This window comes from Leuresthes tenuis, unplaced genomic scaffold, assembly GCF_036924035.1.
Source record: "Leuresthes tenuis unplaced genomic scaffold, fLeuTen1.0.hap1 SCAF_7, whole genome shotgun sequence".
Lineage (NCBI taxonomy): Eukaryota > Metazoa > Chordata > Actinopteri > Atheriniformes > Atherinopsidae > Leuresthes > Leuresthes tenuis.
In genome coordinates this window covers 11,848,333-11,872,103 of record NW_027325361.1, presented here as the reverse complement: position 1 = coordinate 11,872,103, position 23,771 = coordinate 11,848,333, and the positions used below count along the sequence as shown (strand labels likewise).

Sequence of the window (23,771 nt, the reverse complement as noted above, 5' to 3'; positions counted from 1 at the left end):
CCCAAGAGATGGAGTCATTTAGAGATTAAGATAAGCTAATTGTGATGCTGCCAAGTTGCTCCTCAAACTAGCCATTCACATTCATTTCTGCTATTTCTGTTAAGGTCTGGTCCTTATGGAGTGTCTTTTGACATTCCTTTTGATAAAGAGGATTCTGCCCCTGCCTCACTTTCCTCCACACGTGGGATGGTCAGGTCTGTCAGCACTGATGATGGTTCTGGTTTCAAGATTCACCAAATGCCCCGTGGAATGAAGCGCAATCTGTCCTTCCAGCCAGTGAATGGCCAAAGTGTTGGCATTGAGGAGGAGGGCTGTCCAGATAGCCTAGCAGGCATGGAGCCTAGCAGGCAAGCATACCCCAACGGACATGGAAGTGTCATGGGAACAGCTCCCTCCATGGAGGAAGCCCTCCAGATTATCCACAGCCCGAGTAAGCTCCCTGTAGAGGGCATCAACAACGGTTTCTTCCTGCACAGTCAGCACCATGGAGCTGATGTTGGCAGCTTAGACCCAGTGTCAGAGATGGACACCAAAGGATCTGTAAGTACCACGGACAACACAGAGGTCGACACTGGCATTCATATCAGAACAGAAGACATGCTTGATGAAGATTCCTCTCTGAGAGACTGCTCTGTGAACATGGAGCTGGATGTGGACACACCAAGCCCTTGTCCGAGCAGTCAGAGCAAATCCCCCTCAGGAATGAAGATGACTAGCTTTGCGGAACAGAAGATGAGGAAGCTCAGTCCATCAGCGCCTGATTCAGGCAGGGGCAGCAGCAGCTCCCTAAAGACCACTCCAGAGGGTTCAGAGTTTGGCCTTCCATTATCTGTGTCCTGGGCACCAACCCCTGAGCATAGCCCCATCCGTCAACAAGCCACACCACCCGTTCCAACTCAGACATCACCAACTCCCGTCCAGCTTCCACCTAATGACCCTGCCCAAGTCATGGCAACAGAGATGGTCCAGCTAAGAATGAGACTTGAGGAGAAACGGAAAGCTATTGAAGCACAGAAGAAGAAAGTGGAGGCTGCTTTTACAAAGCATCGGCAAAAAATGGGTCACTCGGTGTTCCTAAATGTGGTAAAGAGGAAAGGCGATGGGGCTGCCAGTGGAGAAGAAGGGAGGAAAACTGAGGGAGAAGGAAAGACAACAAGCACAAGTCCCACCTTTATATTTGGAAGGAGCAAGGTGGACACACCTGATGGGGCAGAGCAAAGCAGCACAGCCTCCTGTTGGCAAAAAACACCAGGTGCAAGTGAGGAAGGTGGGCAAAGCCATGCACAGCTAACTGAAGTGGATCTATCAGAGTATACACGTTCCATAGAGAAGCTTAACCATTCTTTAGCCTTCCTCCAGACTGAGATGCAACGCTTAGCTCAGCAGCAGGAAGTCATCATGGCCATGAGGGAGCAACAACATCAGCAGGCGTGGGTCATCCCTCCTCCACAAACAAACCCTTCACCGCAAAAACACACTCGAGCTGGAGCTGTGACTCGATCCTCAGGGCCCTCTTCTCCTGCCGACTCACCTCGTTCCACCCATCGCTCTCCAACCAGCATCAAACGTAAATCTGCCTCCTTCCACTCACGTAACCCTCGCACCGCTCGACCCAACGAGCTTAAGTTGGCTCCCTACAATCGCGTCCTAACTGCTCCACAGTCTGTCGACAGCATCCCACGGCTACGTAGATTTTCCCCTTGCCAGCCATTAGCAAGCTCCTTCATTTACATGGGGGAGAAGCCAGCATCCACTAGTCCACAGAAAATAGCCCCAGACCAGGATAAACACAAGGAGACAAATTCCCTCCTATCCTCAGAGGGGGAGCTGGCAAGTATATGTGCAGCCAAGTCACCCCCCAGCTCTCCCAACCTGCTCAGCAAAAGAGAAGAAACTGAAGTAGATGCAAATGACCAAACCCAGGAAAAAGTGTCCCACAATCATTCCAAGATCTATGGCATGGAAACAGATTACCAGAAAGAGCACCTTCAAAAGTCATTTACAGACCTCAAACCTAGCATAGAGTCGTCGGTCCCTGAGGTTCTGGCCCACCCTGTGGTAGAAACCTTCACACTGACGCCCACAGAGATCCCTTCACAGCCAGAACTCTCCTGTCAGGCCAAAAGCACTTTGATTGAGGTTCCTCTGTCAGTTATGAGGCCACTTGAGGATCAGACAACGGATGACTGTTCTGAGGTGGAGCAGGGAGACACGGAGGATGACGAACAAAAGATGTGTCGTGGTTTCTTTTTCAAGGTGATTTTAAATACTTTCGATTGTAATATATCAATAACATCTGATTAATGTCATTCTACCAGTTATCGTTTTCTCAACAAAGTTATTTGCAACAAGCCCATATGTGTAATATACAAGAAAGAGTGACTTCAATGAGTTGAATATGATCCACCCACTAATACTAACATACGAAAACATAAAAATCACAGTTTGCCGAGTTTGCTTTGCAGCTGTACACATGACTGAAAACCTTCAAATCCCACGAGTTGCTTCTGGTGGAAAAAGCAATTCTATATTTGCTTTGGGCAGCCGTGTTTGTTTTCGTAAGGAAACCATCTTGTTCCAAACATGAGGCATTTAGAGGTCCAAGAAGCGTTCCGCATGGGGACAGCATCATCTTCCCCTTTAACGTGTGTGAGATTGTCATTAGCTGCCGTCTGGGCTTGGATGTAGGTCAGAAAACTAGGGCTGCTGTAAATAATTCAGGCACAGCTGCTTTAGAAATAGGGTTTTAGAGGGCTTTACTAAATTATGAGGGTTTAACAATAAACCATCACCTCAAGGAAACTGTAGATTAAACCAGCCTGTATTTAAATTAGAGGATAAAAACAATTGGATTTTGTTAATGGATATTAGTTTGATTATAGCATAATTTTATGTTTACAAGGTGAGCTCTCCTTTAAAGTTTAGATTACAATGAGATGTTGACAGTAGAAAACCGTTAGAACATATCCTAAATAAAATCAAATAAAATCTCTGCCACCTCTCCAGGCTGTTTTTATAGCCCTCAACATTGAAATAAATTTGTATTATCTCACCATGAAAAAAAGAAGAGACAATAACAGTAATTATGACAGACAAGAATCGAGTTTCACTCACCCATCACATCATAGGGTAAGACAGCTGACTTTGTTTTCTTCAGGCGGATGGAAAGGCAGAGGAGAACATGGCACAGAAGAGGGCTGCACTGCTGGAGAAAAGGATGAGAAGAGAGAAGGAGAGCCAGGTGAAGAAGATGCAACTAGAGGCTGAGCTGGAGCAGAAGAAAGAGGAGGCTCGGTATGTGGCTCCTCTTACCGAGGACATACAATGTCTTTCTCATTGTGACAGAAGAAATCATAACAGTCGTTTGTCATATTTTTTATTTGGTGTTTTACTAGAGAAAATGTGAAAGTGACGCCTCACGTAGATTGGTTCAGATCAGCATATTGCATTCCCACCATCTCTGACGCTGTCTTTTGTATGGAAAAACCCAGAAATCTGACTTCAGGAAAGTGATTCTATACATCTGTCAAATTATTTCTCAGCTCATGTCTGCTCCTTATAACGGTCGCTTAACATCAGCTGTGAGTTAGCAGATATTGCAATTCAATTAGTCCTGGTAGGGTCCATTTTTTTATCTTAATTTCCTTTCTGCATCTTGTAACTCCTCCATTAGATTTGGCTGTTCTTAGCCAAAAACTAACACAAAAGCTTAGTAGGCAAAAACAGCAGTAGGTAGACAACACAGCGTCCACCTCCTCAAATTTCTCTTTGACTTTAATTTCTCAGTTTTATTTATTTTATTTTTTTTTTAGATAATTTTACTTTTATAAATAATCTTAGAAATTTATTTGGACAACACTGATTGGAATTTACTTTTGGGATTATTTTTGATATTTTTTTTCATTACATTAATTAATTGATGAGTTTAAGAAAAGAAAATCCTCATATATGAGAATCTCACACCAACAATTCTCTGTGGAATTTTAATCAGTTGTCAAAATTTTTTAGATCAACTAGTTAATTGACTTATTATTAATTGATTTATATGATGCTTCTAACTAAAACTAAAATCCAGTTTCTTCTCACTTCCATGGCTCTTCTTCCATCTCATCATCTGCTCAGACTGAAAGCAGAGGAGGAGCGTATCAGGAAGGAGGAGGACAAGGCCAGGAAGGAGTTCATCAAGCATGAGTACCTCAGGAGGAAGCAGCTGAAGCTGATGGAGGACATGGACACCGTCATCAAACCTCGACCAGCTGGTGGAGCCAAGCAGAGGCGAGGCCGACCCAAGTCTATCCATCGTGAGAGTACGGACTCGCCCAAAACACCTGTCAGAGCTGCCACAGGTAACCATGGAGACAGCCCCCATCCAGTGAGGTCAACCCATCTGTAAAAATCTGTCCTGCTGCTGCTCTTCCTTGTGCCACCAAAGATTATGTCAAAGTTAATCTTGTTTTTCTATATATTTTAATCGAAAATTACAGAGATGTTGTGTTAATTTATACAATCATTGTATCCATTAGCCAAAAATAACAAGCAACGCTGTTGTAACAAAAAGCTAACAATTTACCACACTATCCTGAACTGACAATGCAGCACAAGTATAAGTATGTGTGAAGCTAATTTAGCATTTTATAACTTGAGGTCGTGCACATTTAATCATCTTTATTTAATTCTTTATTTTCCATGTATTTTACGGGATGTGTCATTTCATTTTAGTCACAGACATTGCTCTCTGATATGGTTGGCACAGAACGATGTAAACAGCCGGGTGTTGTCTTCATTTGTGATGTCCGCGTTATTGTGTCATGTTGTACCACATTTTGTTGTGTCACATTCAGGTTCACGGCAACGTGTCTTTTCAGTTTCCAGCTTGTCCCTCGCCTCCCTCAGCCTGGGCGACAGCAGCAGTGTTCCCTCTGAGAAGAGAGCGCCCAGGTGAGATGTTCCTACGGGTCTTTCAGTGCTGGTGAAACATGACAAACGCAGTAGAAAGATCTGGTATTTAAATGTGAGCTGTTTAGTTTAGCTTAGTGTGAGATGTTCAAAATCCTGAACACTTTTTAACTGCAAAAATCCCTTCAGTCACAGCACCCTTGTTGTGCTGTTTTTTTATTATTTAAACCAGTTTCAGGCGCTTTGATTTCACAGTTAATGAGCCAATGCAAATCAGCAGGATTTTTGCATAATATATAGAGTTAAAAACACAGTGGAGAACGCAGCGCAGAAAATGTGCGCCGCAGATGTAGCATTGGATGTTTCTCCTAAACAGAATTTGAGAAACACGAGCAGTGAGTTTGGTTGGACATCCAGACTGACTCTCATTACCAGCTCTAACATCTTTTAATCTTTTCTCTTTTAATCTTCCCCTTGTACTACTTTCTTTCCTGCTGTTTCACATGTCAGGAGTTCTAGTTTAGCCTCTAGCAGTCTCTTCTACTTTCTGAGCTCTCCTAAACTAAGAAGGAGAAGGTTAGTTTCTTCTTAAGTGTTAAATTTGAAGGCACTTCCCGCTGTCCCAATCCTGCACCGGAACCCAAAAGCAACACATTATATCTTACTTTTAATTATTTTATTTTCTTTTTTACATAAGCAGCAAATTTCAAAGCACCAGTCTAATGCTACTCTTTCTGCATCATCTTAACCACAAAACACTTGATTACCACAGTAATCATGGTTCTCTGAAAGCATAGTGACGCATCTCATGGTGAAGCACTTCACAGCCTCTGTGTACAGAAAGGTTTAACAAGCCTGCAAACGCGGCTAATTTGGTTAATCTGTCTTCTCAGGGCACTGGCCATGTTTTAGAAAAGTGTCGCAAAAGTTTGTCTATTTGAGATTAAATGTGCAATGCACACAGGCTGTAAGATGCTCTATAGAGAGGTGCTGCATGAGCTTTGACAAAGAACAATCAGTTTTATTTTTCCACTCACCGCTGCTGTGCCTTCCTCGCCAGTTTTCACTCCTACAGGTTTTTTTTTTCCTTTTCTCCACTAAAAGATGAAGATTAACTATCCTGTTTAGAACAGCCACTACAGATGTCACCCTTCATAAAGGACCATCTTATCAAGTCATTGCCATATACGATGCATTAAAGTGAGTCGTTGTTTCAGATAGTCACTTTACACAGTTGTTGCCAGTGTGTACATGTGCCAGTGCGAATGATTGCTCTTCCACTCTCAGTATAAAAGAGCAAGTGTAAGCCAAGTGATGCACTATTTTTGATTGGCCTCTTTTCTTGACCTGACATGCACCACACTGCACTTGCTGCCTGTGCTTGCAAGCTTTGCTGCCTTACTGGTTACTGTAAGAATGTCAAGACAAGTCCCTGCTTTTGATAATCAAACCAAGGAACAGCCCCGCACCTCCTGCACTCTGCCTTGCTGAGTTTTCAGGATCAGCTCACAGAGCTAAAAGTCCATCTGTGTTTTTTAGGCCCGACTCTGCAGATGGCTTCCTGTCACCGAGTCGCTCCAGCAGCAAGAATGGAGAAAAGGACTGGGAAAACGGATCCACCACCTCATCTGTTACATCCAACGCAGAGTATACTGGTGAGTCAGCTTGATGCAAATCATGTTTACTCCATGAACGTTTCACCTGGCAGGTATTTGTACTTGTGCACTCATTGCTCGCATTCCTTTTGTCAGACTAACTGATGACACCCAGAAATCTTCATACATGATTTATCAAAAGAGAGCAAAAATATGCATGAATGGTCTTTTGGTGCTGTAGCTGGAGTGGTTGCTACAGCAACAATCTCCTCCTGATGTTCTCTGCTCTGTTTTCATTCAGGACCAAAGCTGTACAAGGAGCCCAGTGCCAAGTCTAACAAGCACATTATCCAAAATGCTCTGGCCCACTGCTGCCTCGCAGGCAAGGTCAATGAGGCGCAAAAGAACAAGATCCTGGAGGTAACAACATGGAGCATTTTCTGACTGGTTCATGCAATAATGCAGCTGGGATGATGATGAACACTATTTAAATGATGTCCTAAATAGTATTCCAGTTTGTTGTAATGTTTTTATGATAAAAGCACAGAAATAGTACATATATGAGCACGTTTTAAAATATAAAGTGGCAGTGTTTTAAGATTCCCAAAGCATATGCTTCTTTGATATCTAATTATTTTTGTTTCCTTGATCTTAACAGGAGATGGAAAAATCAGGGGCCAACAACTTCTTGGTTTTGTTCCGAGATGCCGGCTGCCAGTTTCGCTCTCTCTACACTTACTGCCCGGAAACAGAGGAGATCAACAAGCTCACGGGCTTCGGCCCCAAAAGCATCACGCGCAAGATGATAGATGGGCTCTACAAGTACAACTCAGACAAGAAGCAGTTCAGTCAGATACCAGCGAAGACCATGTCAGCCAGCGTGGATGCAGTCACCATCCACAACCACCTGTGGCAAACCAAGAAGCCAGCCACCCCTAAAAAAGTAGTGCCTGTGCAGTCTTAATGGAACTTGATACCCCCCAGCCCTCCTTCCCAAATACATGTCAATTTGCACTTCACTGTACATATCCATGAAGATTCAAACACCTGCAATGCCAGTTAGATGAATGCATATTTGTCTTTTTTAATGTTGGTTTCTCCTCTCAATACAATCCTGTCCTTGTTTATCCTGCATACACCATACTGGATGTTACAGGACTTAAAAGTTAATGAACTGGAATGTATGACACTGTTGAAGAATGACGTCATCGCTTGTCCTTTTAGAGATTGTCACAATTGAGTTAACTTATGAAGGCATGTGTGAGTTTGTTTGTTTGTTTCCTATGTGCCAAACGTCAAAAAAAAGAGACACTATGAATGCTAGGACATCTTACTTGTTACACTGAAGCACTGAAAGTTTTTAATCCATGTACAGAATGATTTTGTTAGCATTATCCTGTTGGATGTGTGTGGCCTTATGCGCATTTTATGTTTGTGTGTGAGTGCAATGTTTGTAAAGCAGAAGCTTGCTCTTTTTTTTTTTTTTGTATTTGCTGGAAAGCGTTTTTTTCTTCATCTCTGTGGGTAAAACTGTTTGTATATTAAGTTACGTAAGACTTAAAAGGGCCAAAAAAAAAAACCAGGAATTGCATACAGCTAGTTTTAGCCACACAGTACGTGTGAGTTCAGCTCAACAAAGCCAAGCGGTTTCAGCTTTTTCACTACCCTTTTTTTTTTAGAAAGGTGATTTTTGAAGAATGCAGGAGATACCTACAAATCACAGGTTCTCAACATGTGGGTCAGGCCACCTGCAGATGACTCACTCTGATGAAGAATGTGTGATAAATATATTTCTAAAATACAAGCATCATGTCATGTTTGTAACTGTTGTGATAACTTACTTTTCCTTTGAATATACGAAAGGTGTTTGTAATGAAGCTAAACGGTTAGTTGGAGGCAGAATTAACCCCCAGATTTGTTTGGACTGACTCAGCTGAAAATGTTGAGAGCCATTGTAGAAGAACATTGTGCTGCTGGTTCACAGCAGGTTTGTGAACAAATTAAACAACTCAGTGTTATTTTTATTATTAAAAAATGTTGCCAACAGCACCATCAAAGGTCTTAGCAGTATATGAAAATAATGTATAATCACACTTCCAATCGCTGGTATGAAAAATATGACTAAAATCCAAAGACCAGTGACACATGTGGCGTATTGCTCTTTATATTGACCAGTGAGTTAAATTGTACTGGTATTTAAACAGTATTCGATTTAAGATTCCTGCTGAAAAGTATCCTAATAATGTCTCCACTCATTAAACTATAGGGCACTTCCACAAAGAACTAACATGTCGTAAGTATAGTGCATACACTAGATTCCAGGCTGAGATAATTTTTTCTCCATCACCACATAAGTGGTTTTTTGTTTTTTTTTACGGAAACAAATCTTAAAGCGCGTGTACTTGCAGATTGGCAGTGCTTTTATCTGTCACCTTCAAAGTCAACATCTCTTAGGTCAGCAATTTTGTTTGATATCCTTCACTACCAATTTATTTCTATCACTAGTACCAATTCACCCTATAATGAAACCCAGAATTGCACCGGTGGATCCTAATTGCTGCTTACGGGTAGAGACTTGCCATCAGGTTTCATTTACGTCAGTATTGTGTGTCCTCTGCTACCGAATGTGAAATCAACACCGTTTTTACACGATCGTATGTTGTTTCAAAAAGGAGGGACATTTATGACCAAAAATGAGCATGTTCACATTTTTGAAAATGTAATTTAGTATAATAGAGAGATGTTCTCCATTTCTGATCATTGAAAGAAACTCTACAGAAAGCTCTGTCCGCCTGCTCTTTGCTGTTTAAGTCCAGGGAAAAAAGATAATTTAATGTGTAATAATACTGTACACTATGTTCATGTAAGTTGCCTATTCATCCTGATTCCTTTGTCAGATGCTGTCCATTCTTTCAACATAACGCAGAACATGTAGTCTCATTTTGGTTTGTTTTCCTTTTGGTTTTATGTTTAATAAACTTAAGCATGGCCTCATCTTTCATGTGGATTTTTTTTGTATCTTTAACAAAATATATGATTAAAAAAAGACCATAAATAAAAATTTTAAAAGCCTTTTTTTTTTTTTTTTTTGGAAAAAGAGGATGTACGAAGACAAATAGCTATCATCATGAAGGTTTTGTTTTTGTGGAATTGAACACATTTTTGTAGATATTCTCTCTTTCTTCCTGTTGTCGATCGCGTATTTTGGCACGACTGTTTCAAATGAGAATTAGAATCAGTCCAATCCACACTGCATTTTTGTTGCAGTCTTCTTTAATTTGACAGAGAAAAACATTTTAGACACCCAGCATTGAATTTGAACTCAGTAAATCTTTTCAAGGCGTACACTATCCTGGATGTACAAATAGATGTTTTGGCGCTCTCTACGACCTCTTATCTGCAGTACAGGTTTTCAACTAAAGAGAAAATGTTTTGGGTTTTTTTCTGTCAAATTCTTACCCATTCAGCACAGCATATCATTGCAGTGGCCTAAAATTAGCAAGGGAAATTTTCATTTTGAACGATTTGACTTGAGTTAATGGAACTAGACTTTTTAATATTTCTATTGACAGTTTTCTGATTCACAACAATACGTTTTATCTCGTATAACAGAGCTAGCTATATTAGCAATATATGCCTATATTAGTTCAAATTAGCATAGCTTAGAGACACAAATTCCCAAAAGAGGTAAAAAAAAAATACAGATTAACTACAGGTCAGTTTAGCAGTTTCTAAAATCAATCTCAGGCACATACAGCGAGGGCCTGACCACCACAACAATGGTGTCATCACAGGGTCAAACTACTGCTTCTGTGTTTTTTGGATTTCCTTTAAAAGTTTTCACGTCCGCGGTGGATTGTGGGTGTGGCCACGGGGCGTCATCGTTTCAGTTGATTGGTGGTTTGCGTGTGCGTCCGCATGGCAACCGCGAGCTGTGTACAAGAAACAAGGCAGAGGGGAGCCTTCTGGAAAAATAAGATTTCAGCATTCAAACACCTGCCTGTCCCCCTCTTTGTGTTAAATTCAGAGTCCGCAGAGGGAGAGGAGCGGCTCTAATGCGGCGTGTCGTTGGCGCAAACTGACAGGTGAGGAGCTGGTACAGATTGAGCCTGCGGTGTGGTCTTCTGCGGGGAAATTTATATGGCTGTCACTGCTTGTCCTGGATGTGTCGAGTTAGCTGCTTTGCGTGCAAGTGAACGTTAAGTGATGTCATGCTCGTGCAAACAAGGTGTGTCTGGGTGCAGATAAAGTGCTGAGCCCGTCACATTTGGGCCGCAGACCCGCTGCCACATCCAGGACCAAAGCTGCAGCATTGTTCTTTTTTTTTCTTTTTTCTTTTTTTTTTTTTTTTTGTGCAGGCGGGGGACAAGGCGGTGTCGCCAGCTGCCACCCGGAGGCATCACTGCTCTCTCAGCTTTTCACGAGTACACCGTGCACAGTGACGACCCCTTAATGTCTCGCTGTAACTGCCTGTGTGAGGTTGCAGTGTTTAACCATTAATATACCTGTCCTAAACAACTGCATTTTTAGGCATTCCCTTGTATCCTGTATCCTATGTATGCCAAAGCCTGGAATCTATTTATTGCTTGAAATTGTTCCTAACTTTATTTCTCAATAAATGTATTAAAAAGAAAGAAAAAAAGAAGAAGAAGAAGGGAATACTTTTGTATATGAGTTTCAGTGAGTGAGCCACTGGGCACGGTGTGCAATAAAAAGAGTTATGTGACAAACGTTCGTCAGTGTTTGCATCATTAGCATTGATTACTAACTGTTAGGTGTTTGTGCACCATCACTGCTCATCCTTATTTATTTAGTCCCTCATGCCTACACACACTACACTGTTTGGATTGCTTAATAAGTACCTACATTCTGCCTAATTTCCTGTAATTTTGCAATGATCTGCAAATCACTCAAACTCTATTTGACTGGAAATAGTACAAAAGCACATTCTAATGTTTCATTATATACGTATGACCCACTTATTTATTAATTTGAATTTGAGCATATATATTTAGCTCAAATTCAAATCGAGCATATATTTTCTTAAAAAGCCATTTGTCAACATACGGTGTCAGTAAAATGGCTTGAAAGGGTGGGAGAGAAGACTGGAAAAACCTATCCAAGGTGTATATTTATGTCTGTTCTCCTTATTTCCTCCCCCGCAGATTATGTGAACAACTTTGAAGTGCAAAAACCTTGGGTCAGGCAGCAACGGCATACATGTAAATAATGATTTAAGCCTTAAGTCTAGATGTTTAATAGACTTGATTGGAATTCCTAAAACTGCTGACAATAAGTAAAAGAAAATTAAAATAGCCTTGTTATACACTGAATATAATAAACCTTTTGATTTAGGTCAAAAGCCTTTTTTTCCCTCTTTTAATACAACTTTGCCTGTCTGCTTCTCCCTTTCTGTTTTCCAGTCAGCTACAAGCTGCCACAACACGTCTGTAATCATGACGGCAGAGGAGACCATCAACATCAAGGAGGTGGAGGTGATCAAGCTCATACTGGACTTCCTCAACTCCAGGAGGCTGCACATCAGCATGCTGGCCTTGGAGAAAGAGAGCGGTGTTATTAACGGACTCTACTCCGATGACATGCTCTTTCTCAGGTATGACTGCACACTCGTACGATATGCAAGAGGAGTTTTTACAATGTGCATCAGCCTTCGAAGCATTGTGTTTGCAGGTGTGATGGGGCCGACTGTTGCTGATGGTTGCTTTTCGGTTACTTTCAACAGGCAACTCATTTTGGACGGCCAGTGGGAGGAGGTGATGCAGTTCATTCAGCCTTTAGAAGGAATGGACAAGTTTGACAAGAAAAGGTCAGGGAGGAGTTGTATTTGCATGATTCCCATCTGCGCTTTACTCACTAATGTGTGGAAGTAGAAAGTAGAAGATGTTTAAAGACAGGAGGGATTTTCTGATTGGCAATTATGAAGAGAAAGCTGGCCTATCTGAAACTGAGGCTTACTGAGTTTGTGTTATCTACTCTTCAAACGTTATATTAGTTGCAGATATTGTATTAGGTCCCTTCACTTCCACACTGACTTTGCCTGTAAAGCAGAGGGTTGGTAGCCTCAGGGACTAAACTGGGTCAAGTTCCAGTACCGTAGCAGCATGATTATGTCATCATACTGGTGTCCTGTTCCTTACCTGCCACTCTGAGCACATGGGGAACATTTTAAACTCAATAAAATTGTTATGGTCGCCCCTATTAATCATCAGAATGCACTTCCTAATGCTTAAATTTGTGTTTCTAGGTTTCGTTACATCATCCTGAAGCAGAAGTTTCTGGAAGTTTTGTGCGTAAATAACGCCATGTCAGCTGCTGAAGATCCTCATAACGTATGGATGTTTAATGTTTAATTAACTTGTACAGCTCATAAACTTGACTTATCCCAGAGAGATAATCCACTGATCCATATGATCCACTGGTGAAGCAACTCTATAGAATTGATAATAGTTTTCAGATTCAGATTTTCCCAGAATTTTCTACTTTTTGGAGAGTGTGAAAGCTTTTAATGGCTTTCATGAAGCGTAAAAGTCCCTCGCTGCTTACACAAAGTGATCAAATTGTCAGATCGTTTGACTGCATAAAGAGACCAAATTATGCTCAGTTACTGGTTTATCATTTTATTTTGGAGCGTACACGCTCTAATGTTCATGGCCACCCTTTGAAAAGTCTCTGTAACAAATTAGGCATTTCAGGAGCAGTGTGTTCTGTCAGATGGAACTTGTACGGGACAGAAAATGCCATCCTTGATCCTGAACTCCTGAACATCCTGAACTTAGCTGCTAAATACGTCAATATAATCACATCGTCAGCCTCACCTTTCCCTGAATTTCCTGCCATCTGCAGCTGGAGCTCACCATGCAAGAGGCAGTCAAGTGTCTCCACTGTCTGGAGGACTTCTGCCCGACCAAGGAAGACTATAGCAAGTTGTGTCTCCTGCTCACCTTACCTCGCCTCACCCACCACGCAGAGTTCAAAGACTGGAACCCGAGCACAGCTCGTGTCCACTGCTTCGAGGAGGCCTGTGCGATGGTAGCTGAGTTCATCCCCGCAGACAGGAAGCTGAGTGAGGCAGGCTTCAGGGCGAGCGGGAACCGCCTCTTCCAACTCCTCATCAAAGGGATCCTTTATGAATGCTGCGTTGAGTTCTGTCAGGTATAGTAATACTCTGAAGATTTAAAGGGTTACAGTGTAAAATAAGTTAAACAATGCTAAAGGTTCGGTGCTCAAAGCTCATGCTACCTCTCCAAATTGGAAGAAATGCTCGAAAATCCATTGTCATCTTATAAGATAACGCATTGTTTTCTGGTGCAAAACTGAATCAAGTTGTATGACGTGGTGTACAGAAGTTATTAAACAGGACAAATCTAATGCACGTTTGTGTTTTCTAGAGTAAAGCTACAGAGGAGGAGATCAGCGAGGGTGAAGTGTTGCTCGGCTTGGATTTGCTGTGCGGGAACGGCTGCGATGAGCTGGATTTGTCTTTGCTCTCCTGGCTGCAGAACCTCTCCTCAACTGCCTTCACCTGCGCCTTCCAGCAGAAGACCCTGAACATCCACACAGACCGCCTGGTGAAGCCCAGCAAGGCTGGACATGCTGACCTCCTCACTCCATTAATCAACCGTCTCTCCCCCTGCCCCACCTCACCCTTTCGTCAGCGACCTCATTCAGCTGACACCTACATGTCCAGATCCCTTAACCCCGCGCTGGACGGTCTGTCCTATGGTCTGGCAGCACAGGACAAGAGAGGCATGGAGGCCAACATAAAGTCTAATCTCAGCCGGAGTCTAGTGGAGAACAACGTACATCACCAGGATGATTCACCTGAGAGGTGGGTTCCAGAATACTGTGTAAGACAAGTGTCATAGTACATGGGAAATTAAATGGTATGATACAGTGCAAACCATTATCCATGACTTTAAGTTATTTCAATTTGATTTAAAATGTTTGTTTTGTTTTTGTTCTTTTTTTAGATATGTATAAAAAACATATAGTGATGTTTTAAAGTTTGTAATTCCGACAGAATAGTTTGTATTTATTCTAAAATGTATATATGTTCGATGTATGTTGAATAATCTTTGTTTTTCCTCATCCGGAGCTGTCTTACTCAGCTGTGCATCTAGATGTTCCTGTATGACTCCATCCATAGCACCATTAATCCCATTAGCCCTACCTTAAAACACTTGTAATGCATTATCTATTAACATTGCTGCACACAGCACTTGATACACGTGTAGCTTGATGGATGTGATGACATCCTGCCATAAAGCATTCTAAAAGAAGGCTTTGAATTAAAGATAATTTTCCTGTGTGGAAACGGGAGATGTTTGACAGCATAGGTATGATTTTAGCAGGGTCCACATGGTCAATTCATCCACTACACAGACACAGATCTAGATTTGTGTGTGTTATGACCTTAGTCATGTTCTCAATCACCGTTTCATCATCAGGTTCACTGCTGTTGAATGTCCTCAAACTGCAGCTTCTCGTTGTTAGATTTAAAGAAATAAAATAAAAGCTAAGGAAATAAGGCACAATGGTTAAGTCCACCAGCTCATTCTGTTCAAGAGACGCTGACAAGTTTGCTTTACAGTGTGATCTCAAATAGAAAACTGCAAACAAGATGTTGTTAGTTTCTCTCTGTCGCCACCTGCTGGATACAGCTAAAGAGTACAACCAGTAGACTCTGTTTATTGAATATACTGCTTTTTATTTCATTGTATCGATGTGCTATGGCTTTGTTATTTGACCAATTTGCACCTTTGTGAAACGCTTAATTACTTTTTTTTTTATGCCCCCTGAAATCTGCTCAAATGGACTGCCACACAGTAATTTTATATGTTTTCCTGTCTGCAGGAAGCACCCACAGGGGCTGGATGGGCCCAACGCAACACGTACCCCTTTAACTCCTGGGAAAGATGGCGGGCCACCCTGCAGTTCAGAAACACATGAGGTGATATGAACGGCAGGCCATGAATCATGTTTTATAGTTTGTGCAGTTTAGACCTTAAAGAGACCGTTGATCTATCAAGGGTCATCCTATGTTATCTTTGGTGTAAATGAGACTGTTTGAATCTGTGGCTGAATGTTTTCAGGTGAAGGAGGGATCTGTGTTTTTTATTTTTTTCTTCAGATGTCTCGAGTCATTATTGCTGATTTAAGGGACATACTATTAATTCCCCTGAATCCCTGAACTGCCTGGCTTTAGTACTTTTACCATGTCGTAAATCTTGCCTAAATCTCTGTTCGAGCTGACCATGGGGTACTTACACCCCACTGCCCCCCTGTCTCAGTGTAGGAGATGGAGATCATGGAGCCTGGAAGCACATAATCTGGTTTGATGTGTGATTGCATCCAAGATGGCCGACTGCTTCCATCATCACTCATATTTATGCATCCCAGAGGAGCAAAGCACTCTGAGATTAGATATTGTTTGTTTTGTGTGTGTGAGTGTGTGTGAAATGTGGGGAGAGGCACAAAGGAGAATAACCTGTGTAGTGCCTTGAAAACTTTTTTTTATGGGATATTGATGGAGGACACGGCCTTGAGAGCTGAAGGGTTGTTAGTCGTTGCTCTTGGAAAAAGTTTGTCAGGCAGTAAAAGATATTCTACCGAGTTCCTGGTCCTGCTCAGCTAAAACATCTGCTTTCTGAACAATTTCTTCTGCAATTCCTACAACCAATATTTGCTCATATTGGGCCACGGCCTGTGTGTGTGTGTGTCTGTCCAGCGTCGTGACTCCACAGAGCACATCCAGGAATATTACAGGCAGCGGCTTCGCGTGCAGCAGCACCTGGAACAGAAGCAGCATCAGAGGCAGCTTTACCAGCAGATGCTGCTGGAAGGAGGAGTGAAGCCTCAGGATGGAGCCCAACACAACCTAACTGAGACGTTTCTCAGCAGGTGAGGAAGTCAGATGAAACGATTTAGGCATCGCTGTCGAGTGAAGCACAACCTCAGCGCAATAAGAGATCTCGTCTTTTGTCTAGATCCATTCAGAGGTTGGAGGAGATGAACGTCAGTATGGACCACAAAGGAGATGAAGTGATGAACCATTTGGGGCAGCACTGGAACGGACTGACAGAGAACAATAGCACCTCCAGCCCAAGAGTGACCAACACATGCCACACAGCAGATAAAGGGCTGTCGAGTGACAAGCCAGATGGGGTTAGCAGCAGCAATAATCCAATAAGCTCCGGGAACCATGGTTTGCCTTCACTCAGTGAGTCCACAGTTCCTGCCAGTCAAAGGTAAGAACTTGCTTCTGATAACTTCAGGTTATCAGACTTCACAGAAAATCGGATAAAAGTTTTTAAACTATTGTTTAGGATGCAACTGAATCGGTGTTTACATTGTCATCATCAGTGCTGAAAGAATCAGAGCGTCTGGTCCTACTATCCACGACGATTCTGGCTCCTCTACAACATGTGCCACACATAAGGTAAAGCAAAGTATCAACAAAGCCAACAGAGTAATTAATGTAATTTTACATTAATTAATTACATGACAAGTCTTAATGTAGCGAATCCTCCTCTTTACAATTTATATTCAATGAAAAATCTAATTTGCCGACTTAATGAAACGTATCATAATGCTAAGGATGACCTTTCTGCTATTGTGCAGCCCGGGAAGTCCAAAACACAGTTTGTGAAGCTGAGCCAGCTGGAGGACACACAGGCGGTGCGTGCAGTGGCCTTCCATCCCTCCGGGGCTCTGTACGCCGTCGGCTCCAACTCAAAAACCCTGAGAGTTTGTGCCTACCCAGAAACGCTGACCGCTAAGTAGGCACCATTCACAGTTCCCACCATGAAATGTTTTAAGATATAGGAGGCGTTTATTAAATAGTTGCAGAATAGCTGGCGACTTGATAGATGCTGGATGATGTGTAAGTGCTCACTCATGTACACTGGGATTTATGCATCTCATAGATTTTAAACACATGGAGTAAACCATCTTCTGTTTGTTTTTTGTTGTCAAAGCACAATAATTAGATGTGTTGAATGCATTTTATGGCAGAGGTTTTATGTCTCAGAAATCAACGCTGTGGAAACATGAAGACTAATTGGTCTAAATGAGGAAAATAAGCTTTTCTCCCAGTTTTAGGCTGGGAAAGTCACGCTCTGCAGTTTTCCAATCCGTGTCTTATGCGCTTGCTTCCTCAGTGGTTCTGGTGCAGTCAAGCAGCCGGTGGTGCGCTTCAGAAGGAACAAACATCACAAGGGCTCAATCTACTGTGTGGCCTGGAGCCACTGTGGACAGCTGTTGGCTACTGGCTCCAATGATAAATACGTTAAGGTCTTGCCTTTCAATGCGGGCAGCTGCAATGCTACGGGTACAGTCAATCAGTTTTAAGATTCCATAAGAGTACATAGCTTCTTTTTTTTTAGTATCTCCTTTAATGTTCATCTATGTGTGTGTTTGTTTGTTTATTTGTCTATTTTTTTGCCAAGTTCAGAGTAATGATAATAGCTGCTTGATTTATCTACTTTCTAAGTAAAGTTGCCTTAGTGCCTTCTTTTCTTTTTTTTTTATAACCTTTTTATGAGGTTATGTCATCCCAGAAATGATAAGAAGCAGCAGTATTCAGCGCATCATTTTTCAAGACACTCTCACACTATTTGGGATGTAAAAGATAGCCTGGTAAAAGTGAAGTTGGGATCTCTCTGCAGTCCATTTGTCTTTTCCAAAATCCTCAACTCCATGGAGAGTGTCACAAATTCTTGTTGCTTTGGAAAAGACAAAAGATGATGTTTATTGAACTATTTTAGTGCACCCTTGGTTTTTCTTCCCAAACTTGGCTGCATCACCATGGGACATATTTTCCTAATGCCACCCTAATGGCTACTTTGACATGCCTCAGACAAAATATGAGCAATTTCCTCAAAGTTCACTGTTTCAGCTGACCAGTGAGTGCAGACTGGGCCTCTCGGGAAGGACAGGAGCTAAAACTGAACTTTTCAGACAGAAAATGAGATGCTGGAGCAATAGTTTGAATGAGAAAAAGTATTTTGTGTTTTTTTTTTGTTTTGTTTTGTTATTTGACTGTTAAAATTAAATCACATGAAACATGCTGGTTATCTCTTGGTAGTGAATTGCTTTCAAATAACCCTTTGTTTGACCACCTTGATGTGCACCTCTGATTAAGGCCCAGACCTTGAGTTCAGCATGCATGATGGTACCATAAGGGACCTGGCTTTCATGGAGGGCCCTGAGAGTGGAGGATCCATCTTGATCAGTGCCGGGGCTGGAGACTGTAACATCTACACCACTGACTGTCAGAGAGGACAAGGCCTTCACGCCCTGAGTGGACACACGGGTATATTCCAGTTCTTCACTTGCAAGCGAGTGAAAGAACCATCTTTGAGGAAACTCAGTTCACAATTACAGAAGACCATCTGAATAAGCCTCGGTGCACAAGATATTTTACAAAAACTATCAATTATGAGAGGCTAATATAGTTATTATAAATAGATATTTACATTTATGTGTGTGTGTGGCATGTATATAACACTGTTATTACTGTTATTTTTGAGCAGGGCATATTCTGACTCTGTACACGTGGGGAGGTTGGATGATCGCCTCAGGTTCTCAGGACAAGACAGTCCGGTTCTGGGATTTGCGTGTGCCTAGCTGTGTTCGGGTGGTGGGAACAACTCTGCATGGCTCAGGTGAGACGAATCAAGACAAACTTGCACTGGCCCTGACCCAACTGCAAATGACTGATACCACACTGTTACAGATCACCTTTGTACTGTAGTTAAAGCACAGCTTGGTAACTTGAATAGCTATTTTGTTAGATGTCCTGACAGCCATAAGTTGAATTTTGTACCTGTATCAAATTACACAGTGAGGGATAATGATAGGCTTTAGATCATGGTTACATTAGGTCATGGAAATATTTAAATATCTGCTTCTCTGTCTCACACAGGAAGTGCAGTCGCGTCAGTGGCTGTGGATCCCAGTGGCCGTCTGCTGGCCACTGGTCAGGAGGACAGTACCTGCATGTTGTATGACATTAGAGGAGGACGCATAGTCCAGACTTGCCGCCCCCACAGCAGTGACATTCGCTCCGTGCGCTTCTCATCTGGAGCCCATCATCTCCTCACTGGCTCCTATGACAACAGGATCATCATCAGTGACCTACAAGGTACCAACACTTCTATAGGGGAGAAAGAAACAAAATGATTGGGCCTGGCGTGCATAATTCAGTACAGATATGCACAGTAAATTAATTATTTGAATGGAATTGTATATCAGAGCATTTGTTTTGAAAAACTGCTAATTTGATGCCAATTACCAGAGACTGCCAAGGGTTTGGTGTTTGACTGCACTTTGTGCCATCTCTGTCAGACGCTTTTCTTCTCTCTGACGACAGGAGACCTGACAAAGCCCCTCCCTCAGACAGTGGCCGGAGAGCACTGGGACAAGGTCATCCAGTGCAGGTGGCACCCACATGACGGGACCTTTCTCTCCTCATCTGCCGATCGAACCGTCGTCCTCTGGGCTCCGGGCCCCTGAGAGTCAAAAATGCTGCTATTAGCAAAAGCAGCAGTGAGTTCAAGAGCAGTGTCCACATACCTCCCAGCACGGCATCACTAAGTGCTGTAAGGTGTGTATATGTGCATTGATAGGCATACATATCTTGAACATCGGGTTGTTAACAAGATGCTCAGTTTAAAGCTAAGTGTGTGTATAGAAGCTGTGACAGAGCCATTCATTCTGAGGCATTCAGAGGCATTAAGTCACTTAAAAGACAACAGTTTATATCGATGTGTGTGTGTGTGTGTGTGTGTGTGTGTGTGTTTGAACGCCACTTTGTACTGTTCGTATGTGGTTGTGTGTGTTTGCAAGTAAACACGATACTGTATAAGTCTGTGTGTACTTGGCTTTACAGTTGAACTGGAAGTGAAGTTAGAGGAAAATGATAAGAATATTTAGCATATGCCAAAAAAAGAGGAAACAGTAATATTTTAGCGTTTCAGTTTGGGATCCATGTCACTAAACTCTTAAAAATATTGTCTGTGTCTGTATAACTGCTTCGTGGTTTTCTTTTTGGCTTTTGTAACTACAGTGTACAGATGAAGTGGCAAAGTGTTGACAAAATGGCAGATAACACCTTCCTCAAAAAACACGAGCGAGTTCACTGCAAGCACACTTTGAAATTAGCTGCAGCCTTCTCTCACAATCCGCTGGCACGTTTGAGTCAGCTATAATCCCAACGTGGTACAAAAATGAGGCCAGTTTATGAAAGATTTAGCTTTGGTGTGACATAACATCAGCATTTTAACTCGATTCATCAAAGCATGACTCTGTTATTCTGGTTTCTACTGGGAGCGAGGACTGGACTCCACGTTCAGTTATGCATATCATGATGTGCCTTTTTGTAATGGTCATTGAGATTTTGGGATGTTTTAATCGAGAGATTATTTATTTGCATTTTAATTTAGTTTTTTTTTATGTCACTTGTCAACTGTAAATTTTGTAAACATTGTCACTAATGCAGAGAAAAAAACATTCATGCTCACTTAGAAAATAAGAGTCTCTTTCTCTGGTATAATCAGGAGATTTTTAGTTGTTGTTGCTTTATATGAGGGCTCAAATAATAGAATTTGTAGAAGTTTGTCATTTCAGTGGTCAGGAAAGTCATTTGTAAAGGTGTCTTTGACAAAAAATTCGTAGTTTTAAACTACAAAGACAAAGTTTTCTTTTGTCAGTTCTGGCATGTGCACATCGATGTGCAAGTTCATGAGGTGACTCCGATGGCTGTTACATTTGCTGAAATTTTAGAGGACGAGCACAGTTAAACCAAAGCTTAGAACAGCTGTAAGAAATGTCTGTTCAGCTCTTCATAACGTTAAAAATGAGCAAACGTTACATAAAGTTGTTGCTTCCAAAACAAACCTGGCTTTTCAAAACATGAATGCAGACTGAAAGAAAACGTTCAGGGAGGTATGTGGTTGTGCTACAAATCTGTGCGTAGTTTTCTGTATTCATGCATAACTACGACCTGATCGTCGGATTTTCTGAAGCTTCTGCCTTGTTCTCTTCCGTTTTGTCCATAAAACATTTTTTCCTGTTTAGATCAGACTTCATTTTCCTCAATGGCTCAAAATTCCCACGGGAGACATTTTGGTCTTATTTGTTCATTTCTGCGAAAATCCGATGATGTTTTAAGGTCTATTTATGTAGATAAACGAAAAGTTTGAAATTTTTCAAACACAACTGCTAGTAGGCTTGATATTAATGTAGCGAATCAGTCTGAGAATAACAAAAACATCGATTTCTTACACAGAACTATCAAAGAAGCTATAGGACATGTCAGCAGGTTGAAGTGATGCACTTAAACAATGGAAATGGAAATGGCAAATCGGGTTTCTTCTTTGAATTAATTTGAACAACAAGCACCTGATTTCATCCTCACGTTTCCTGAGCACCTAAATACTCACCTTGTTCAGCAAGAGAGAGAGAGAGAGAGAGAGAGAGAGAGAGAGAGAGGCTCATGCAAGACGAGAGAATATGTCGTCTGTTACCGAAATGTGCATCTCTTATTTTTTTTTAACTTCATCTGTGGCTCTTGATGGAATGTTCAGTGTCTGTGTCCACCTGTGTAGTCTTTAAATGACGTTTATGCACAAATAAAGAAACCACAGAGTTCACGGGGCTCAAGCTGTTAAAACAACACAAAAAGAGTCAGTCACGCACCTGTTTTGCTTTTTAATGCATATGTATCTCAAGGCACTTTAGAACAGTCTGATGGAATAAAGATATGAAGTGAAAGACTGTGCTCTTTGTGTATTCATGTATGCAGCATGCACATCATTGAGTGCACATGGTAGGTGACTGCAGGGGCCGGATGTACAGAACCTGCATTTATTGTCCTTAAGCACAGCATGACTGTGCCTGTCCAGAATACTGGCATCATCACTGGCACCATCACTGGCACCATCACTGGCATGGCTTACCTGTGGGTGTTGGAAAAGCCAGTGACAGGATGGAGTGTCAAATTATATTTACCGTGGCTGCAAGGTTCAGGGCCGATCAGCCTTCTTTTCAGAAGCAATGAAGACAAACCCGAGAAAAATGAAGTCATGCCTTACACATGGAGAACCATCAAGTGCAAGAGGGTAGAGATAGTAGGGTGATGGAGGGATGGAGGTAACAGCAAAGAGGAGGGCAAGAGGGGGATTTACCGTCACTCACATGCTGCACTCGATCATTCCCTCTTTTGTGCCGCGGACAATGAGAGCCAGAGGTTCAGGGTTTAAAAAGGATAGGCACACTGTCACCGACAGCAACCCTGGAGAGAGACGAGCCAAACTAGAGGTATCAGAAAATAACCTGGATTTACACAGAACCTGCATTTATTGTCCCACCAGGAAGATCTGACTTTCTTTGAGGTCTTGAAGAGAAAATCAGTGAGGCTGTTTTTGGGGAGCAAGAGGAACTACAAAGGCACAGGGAAGATTAAGTTTAAGGATCTGTACTTTTCTAACAATGATAAAGACCTGCACAGCTTACGAACTGGGCGTCGGACCCTGATATTTGTTGTTACTTATCACAAAAGGATCATTGTTACTAGACACATTTGAGACATATTTAATTTGGATGCGCAGTGGTATTTTGACAAGTTTTGAGAGCTGCGTTTAGGTGTTAAAATCAGGGAATGAAATCACCGGTTCGCTGGCTGGGTGACAGAGACCAACAGTGCTGACAGTTCAGTTGCTCCGTATTGGAAGAGTTTGTGGTGTATAGAGAGGAATTAGTGGTGGACAAAAGCTTTGAAATGCCTGATGGGCAAGCCTATTGTCGTAAATCAGTTTGGATCAAGTGCTTTGCTGGCTACAACTAATTTCACCGCATGAAGAATTATTGATTTTGTTCATCTTCTATGGGGACAAGTATTGATTGACATTTGTGTTTTAAACTTTCACTGGTGTGCATCGTATTTGGAAGCATTTAAAGTAAAAGACAATGTGTTCATCTCCTCCTGTTGACCATAAGAATTAAACTAAGCAGTATTACATAAGAAATTGAGAGAGACACTGTTTGTCATAGTAGTTTGCATTAATTAATGGAGCTTTAAAGCCTTTAACTTCACAGGAGGATATGTTTCCCTAAATTGAGACAAGCAGCAAGTTCTGGATTGTCAAACTCACGACTTAGAATATCAAAGAGATGCATCGAAATTTAAATGCAAAAAGAAATTGTGTTGTTTTTAGTTGATATGTAATAGATATATTTGGTTAAAGTGTCTGATGCAGT

The 23,771-nt window shown here is 41.8% G+C and overlaps 3 protein-coding genes across 7 annotated transcripts in view; all 3 read left to right on the top strand.

Moving 5' to 3' along the window:
* camsap2a (calmodulin regulated spectrin-associated protein family, member 2a) overlaps positions 1 to 8,509 on the top strand; it is a 40,810-nt gene extending 32,301 nt beyond the window's left edge. For 2 of the 4 annotated variants that reach the window (XM_072389334.1, XM_072389332.1), the window contains 7 exons: positions 105 to 2,256; positions 3,158 to 3,294; positions 4,123 to 4,346; positions 4,866 to 4,938; positions 6,436 to 6,551; positions 6,793 to 6,911; positions 7,150 to 8,509. In XM_072389334.1, the coding sequence (XP_072245435.1) occupies positions 105 to 2,256; positions 3,158 to 3,294; positions 4,123 to 4,346; positions 4,866 to 4,938; positions 6,436 to 6,551; positions 6,793 to 6,911; positions 7,150 to 7,455 (3,127 nt within the window). In that variant the 3' untranslated portion in view covers positions 7,456 to 8,509. Of the gene's footprint in view, positions 1 to 104; positions 2,257 to 3,157; positions 3,295 to 4,122; positions 4,347 to 4,841; positions 4,939 to 6,435; positions 6,552 to 6,792; positions 6,912 to 7,149 lie in introns of all 4 variants that reach the window. The other 2 variants (XM_072389333.1, XM_072389331.1) reach the window with 1 other exon arrangement.
* nr5a2 (nuclear receptor subfamily 5, group A, member 2) overlaps positions 1 to 9,487 on the top strand; it is a 220,539-nt gene extending 211,052 nt beyond the window's left edge. Inside the window, exon 8 of the transcript XR_011916931.1 lies at positions 8,847 to 9,487. The gene's annotated coding sequence lies outside the window, so the exon portion shown is untranslated. The remainder of the gene's footprint in view (positions 1 to 8,846) is intronic.
* Positions 9,488 to 10,410: 923 nt separating this feature from the next.
* On the top strand, positions 10,411 to 22,268 carry LOC140311791 (WD repeat-containing protein 47-like). Of its 2 annotated transcripts, XM_072389327.1 has the most exons (17): positions 10,411 to 10,576; positions 11,657 to 11,713; positions 11,915 to 12,105; positions 12,235 to 12,318; positions 12,757 to 12,841; positions 13,356 to 13,664; positions 13,901 to 14,340; positions 15,366 to 15,462; positions 16,240 to 16,412; positions 16,499 to 16,759; positions 16,875 to 16,950; positions 17,133 to 17,290; positions 17,672 to 17,841; positions 18,655 to 18,825; positions 19,046 to 19,177; positions 19,438 to 19,656; positions 19,885 to 22,268. In XM_072389327.1, exons 3-17 carry the CDS (start codon positions 11,948 to 11,950, stop codon positions 20,025 to 20,027), a joined length of 2,676 nt encoding a protein of 891 aa, XP_072245428.1. In that variant the 5' UTR covers positions 10,411 to 10,576; positions 11,657 to 11,713; positions 11,915 to 11,947; the 3' UTR covers positions 20,028 to 22,268. The 2 variants fall into 2 exon arrangements, with proteins under 2 accessions (XP_072245428.1, XP_072245429.1); XM_072389328.1 differs by lacking the exon at positions 11,657 to 11,713.
* Positions 22,269 to 23,771: the final 1,503 nt, after the last annotated feature.

Excerpts from the sequence above, each read along its gene's own strand:
- LOC140311791 (XM_072389328.1), top strand. The coding sequence starts at position 11,948 with ATGACGGCAGAGGAGACCATCAACATCAAGGAGGTGGAGGTGATCAAG. Across the intron at positions 13,665-13,900 it reads GCTGCGTTGAGTTCTGTCAG|AGTAAAGCTACAGAGGAGGA; the intron begins GTATAGTAATAC and ends TGTGTTTTCTAG. Across the intron at positions 16,413-16,498 it reads ACTGAGACGTTTCTCAGCAG|ATCCATTCAGAGGTTGGAGG; the intron begins GTGAGGAAGTCA and ends TCTTTTGTCTAG.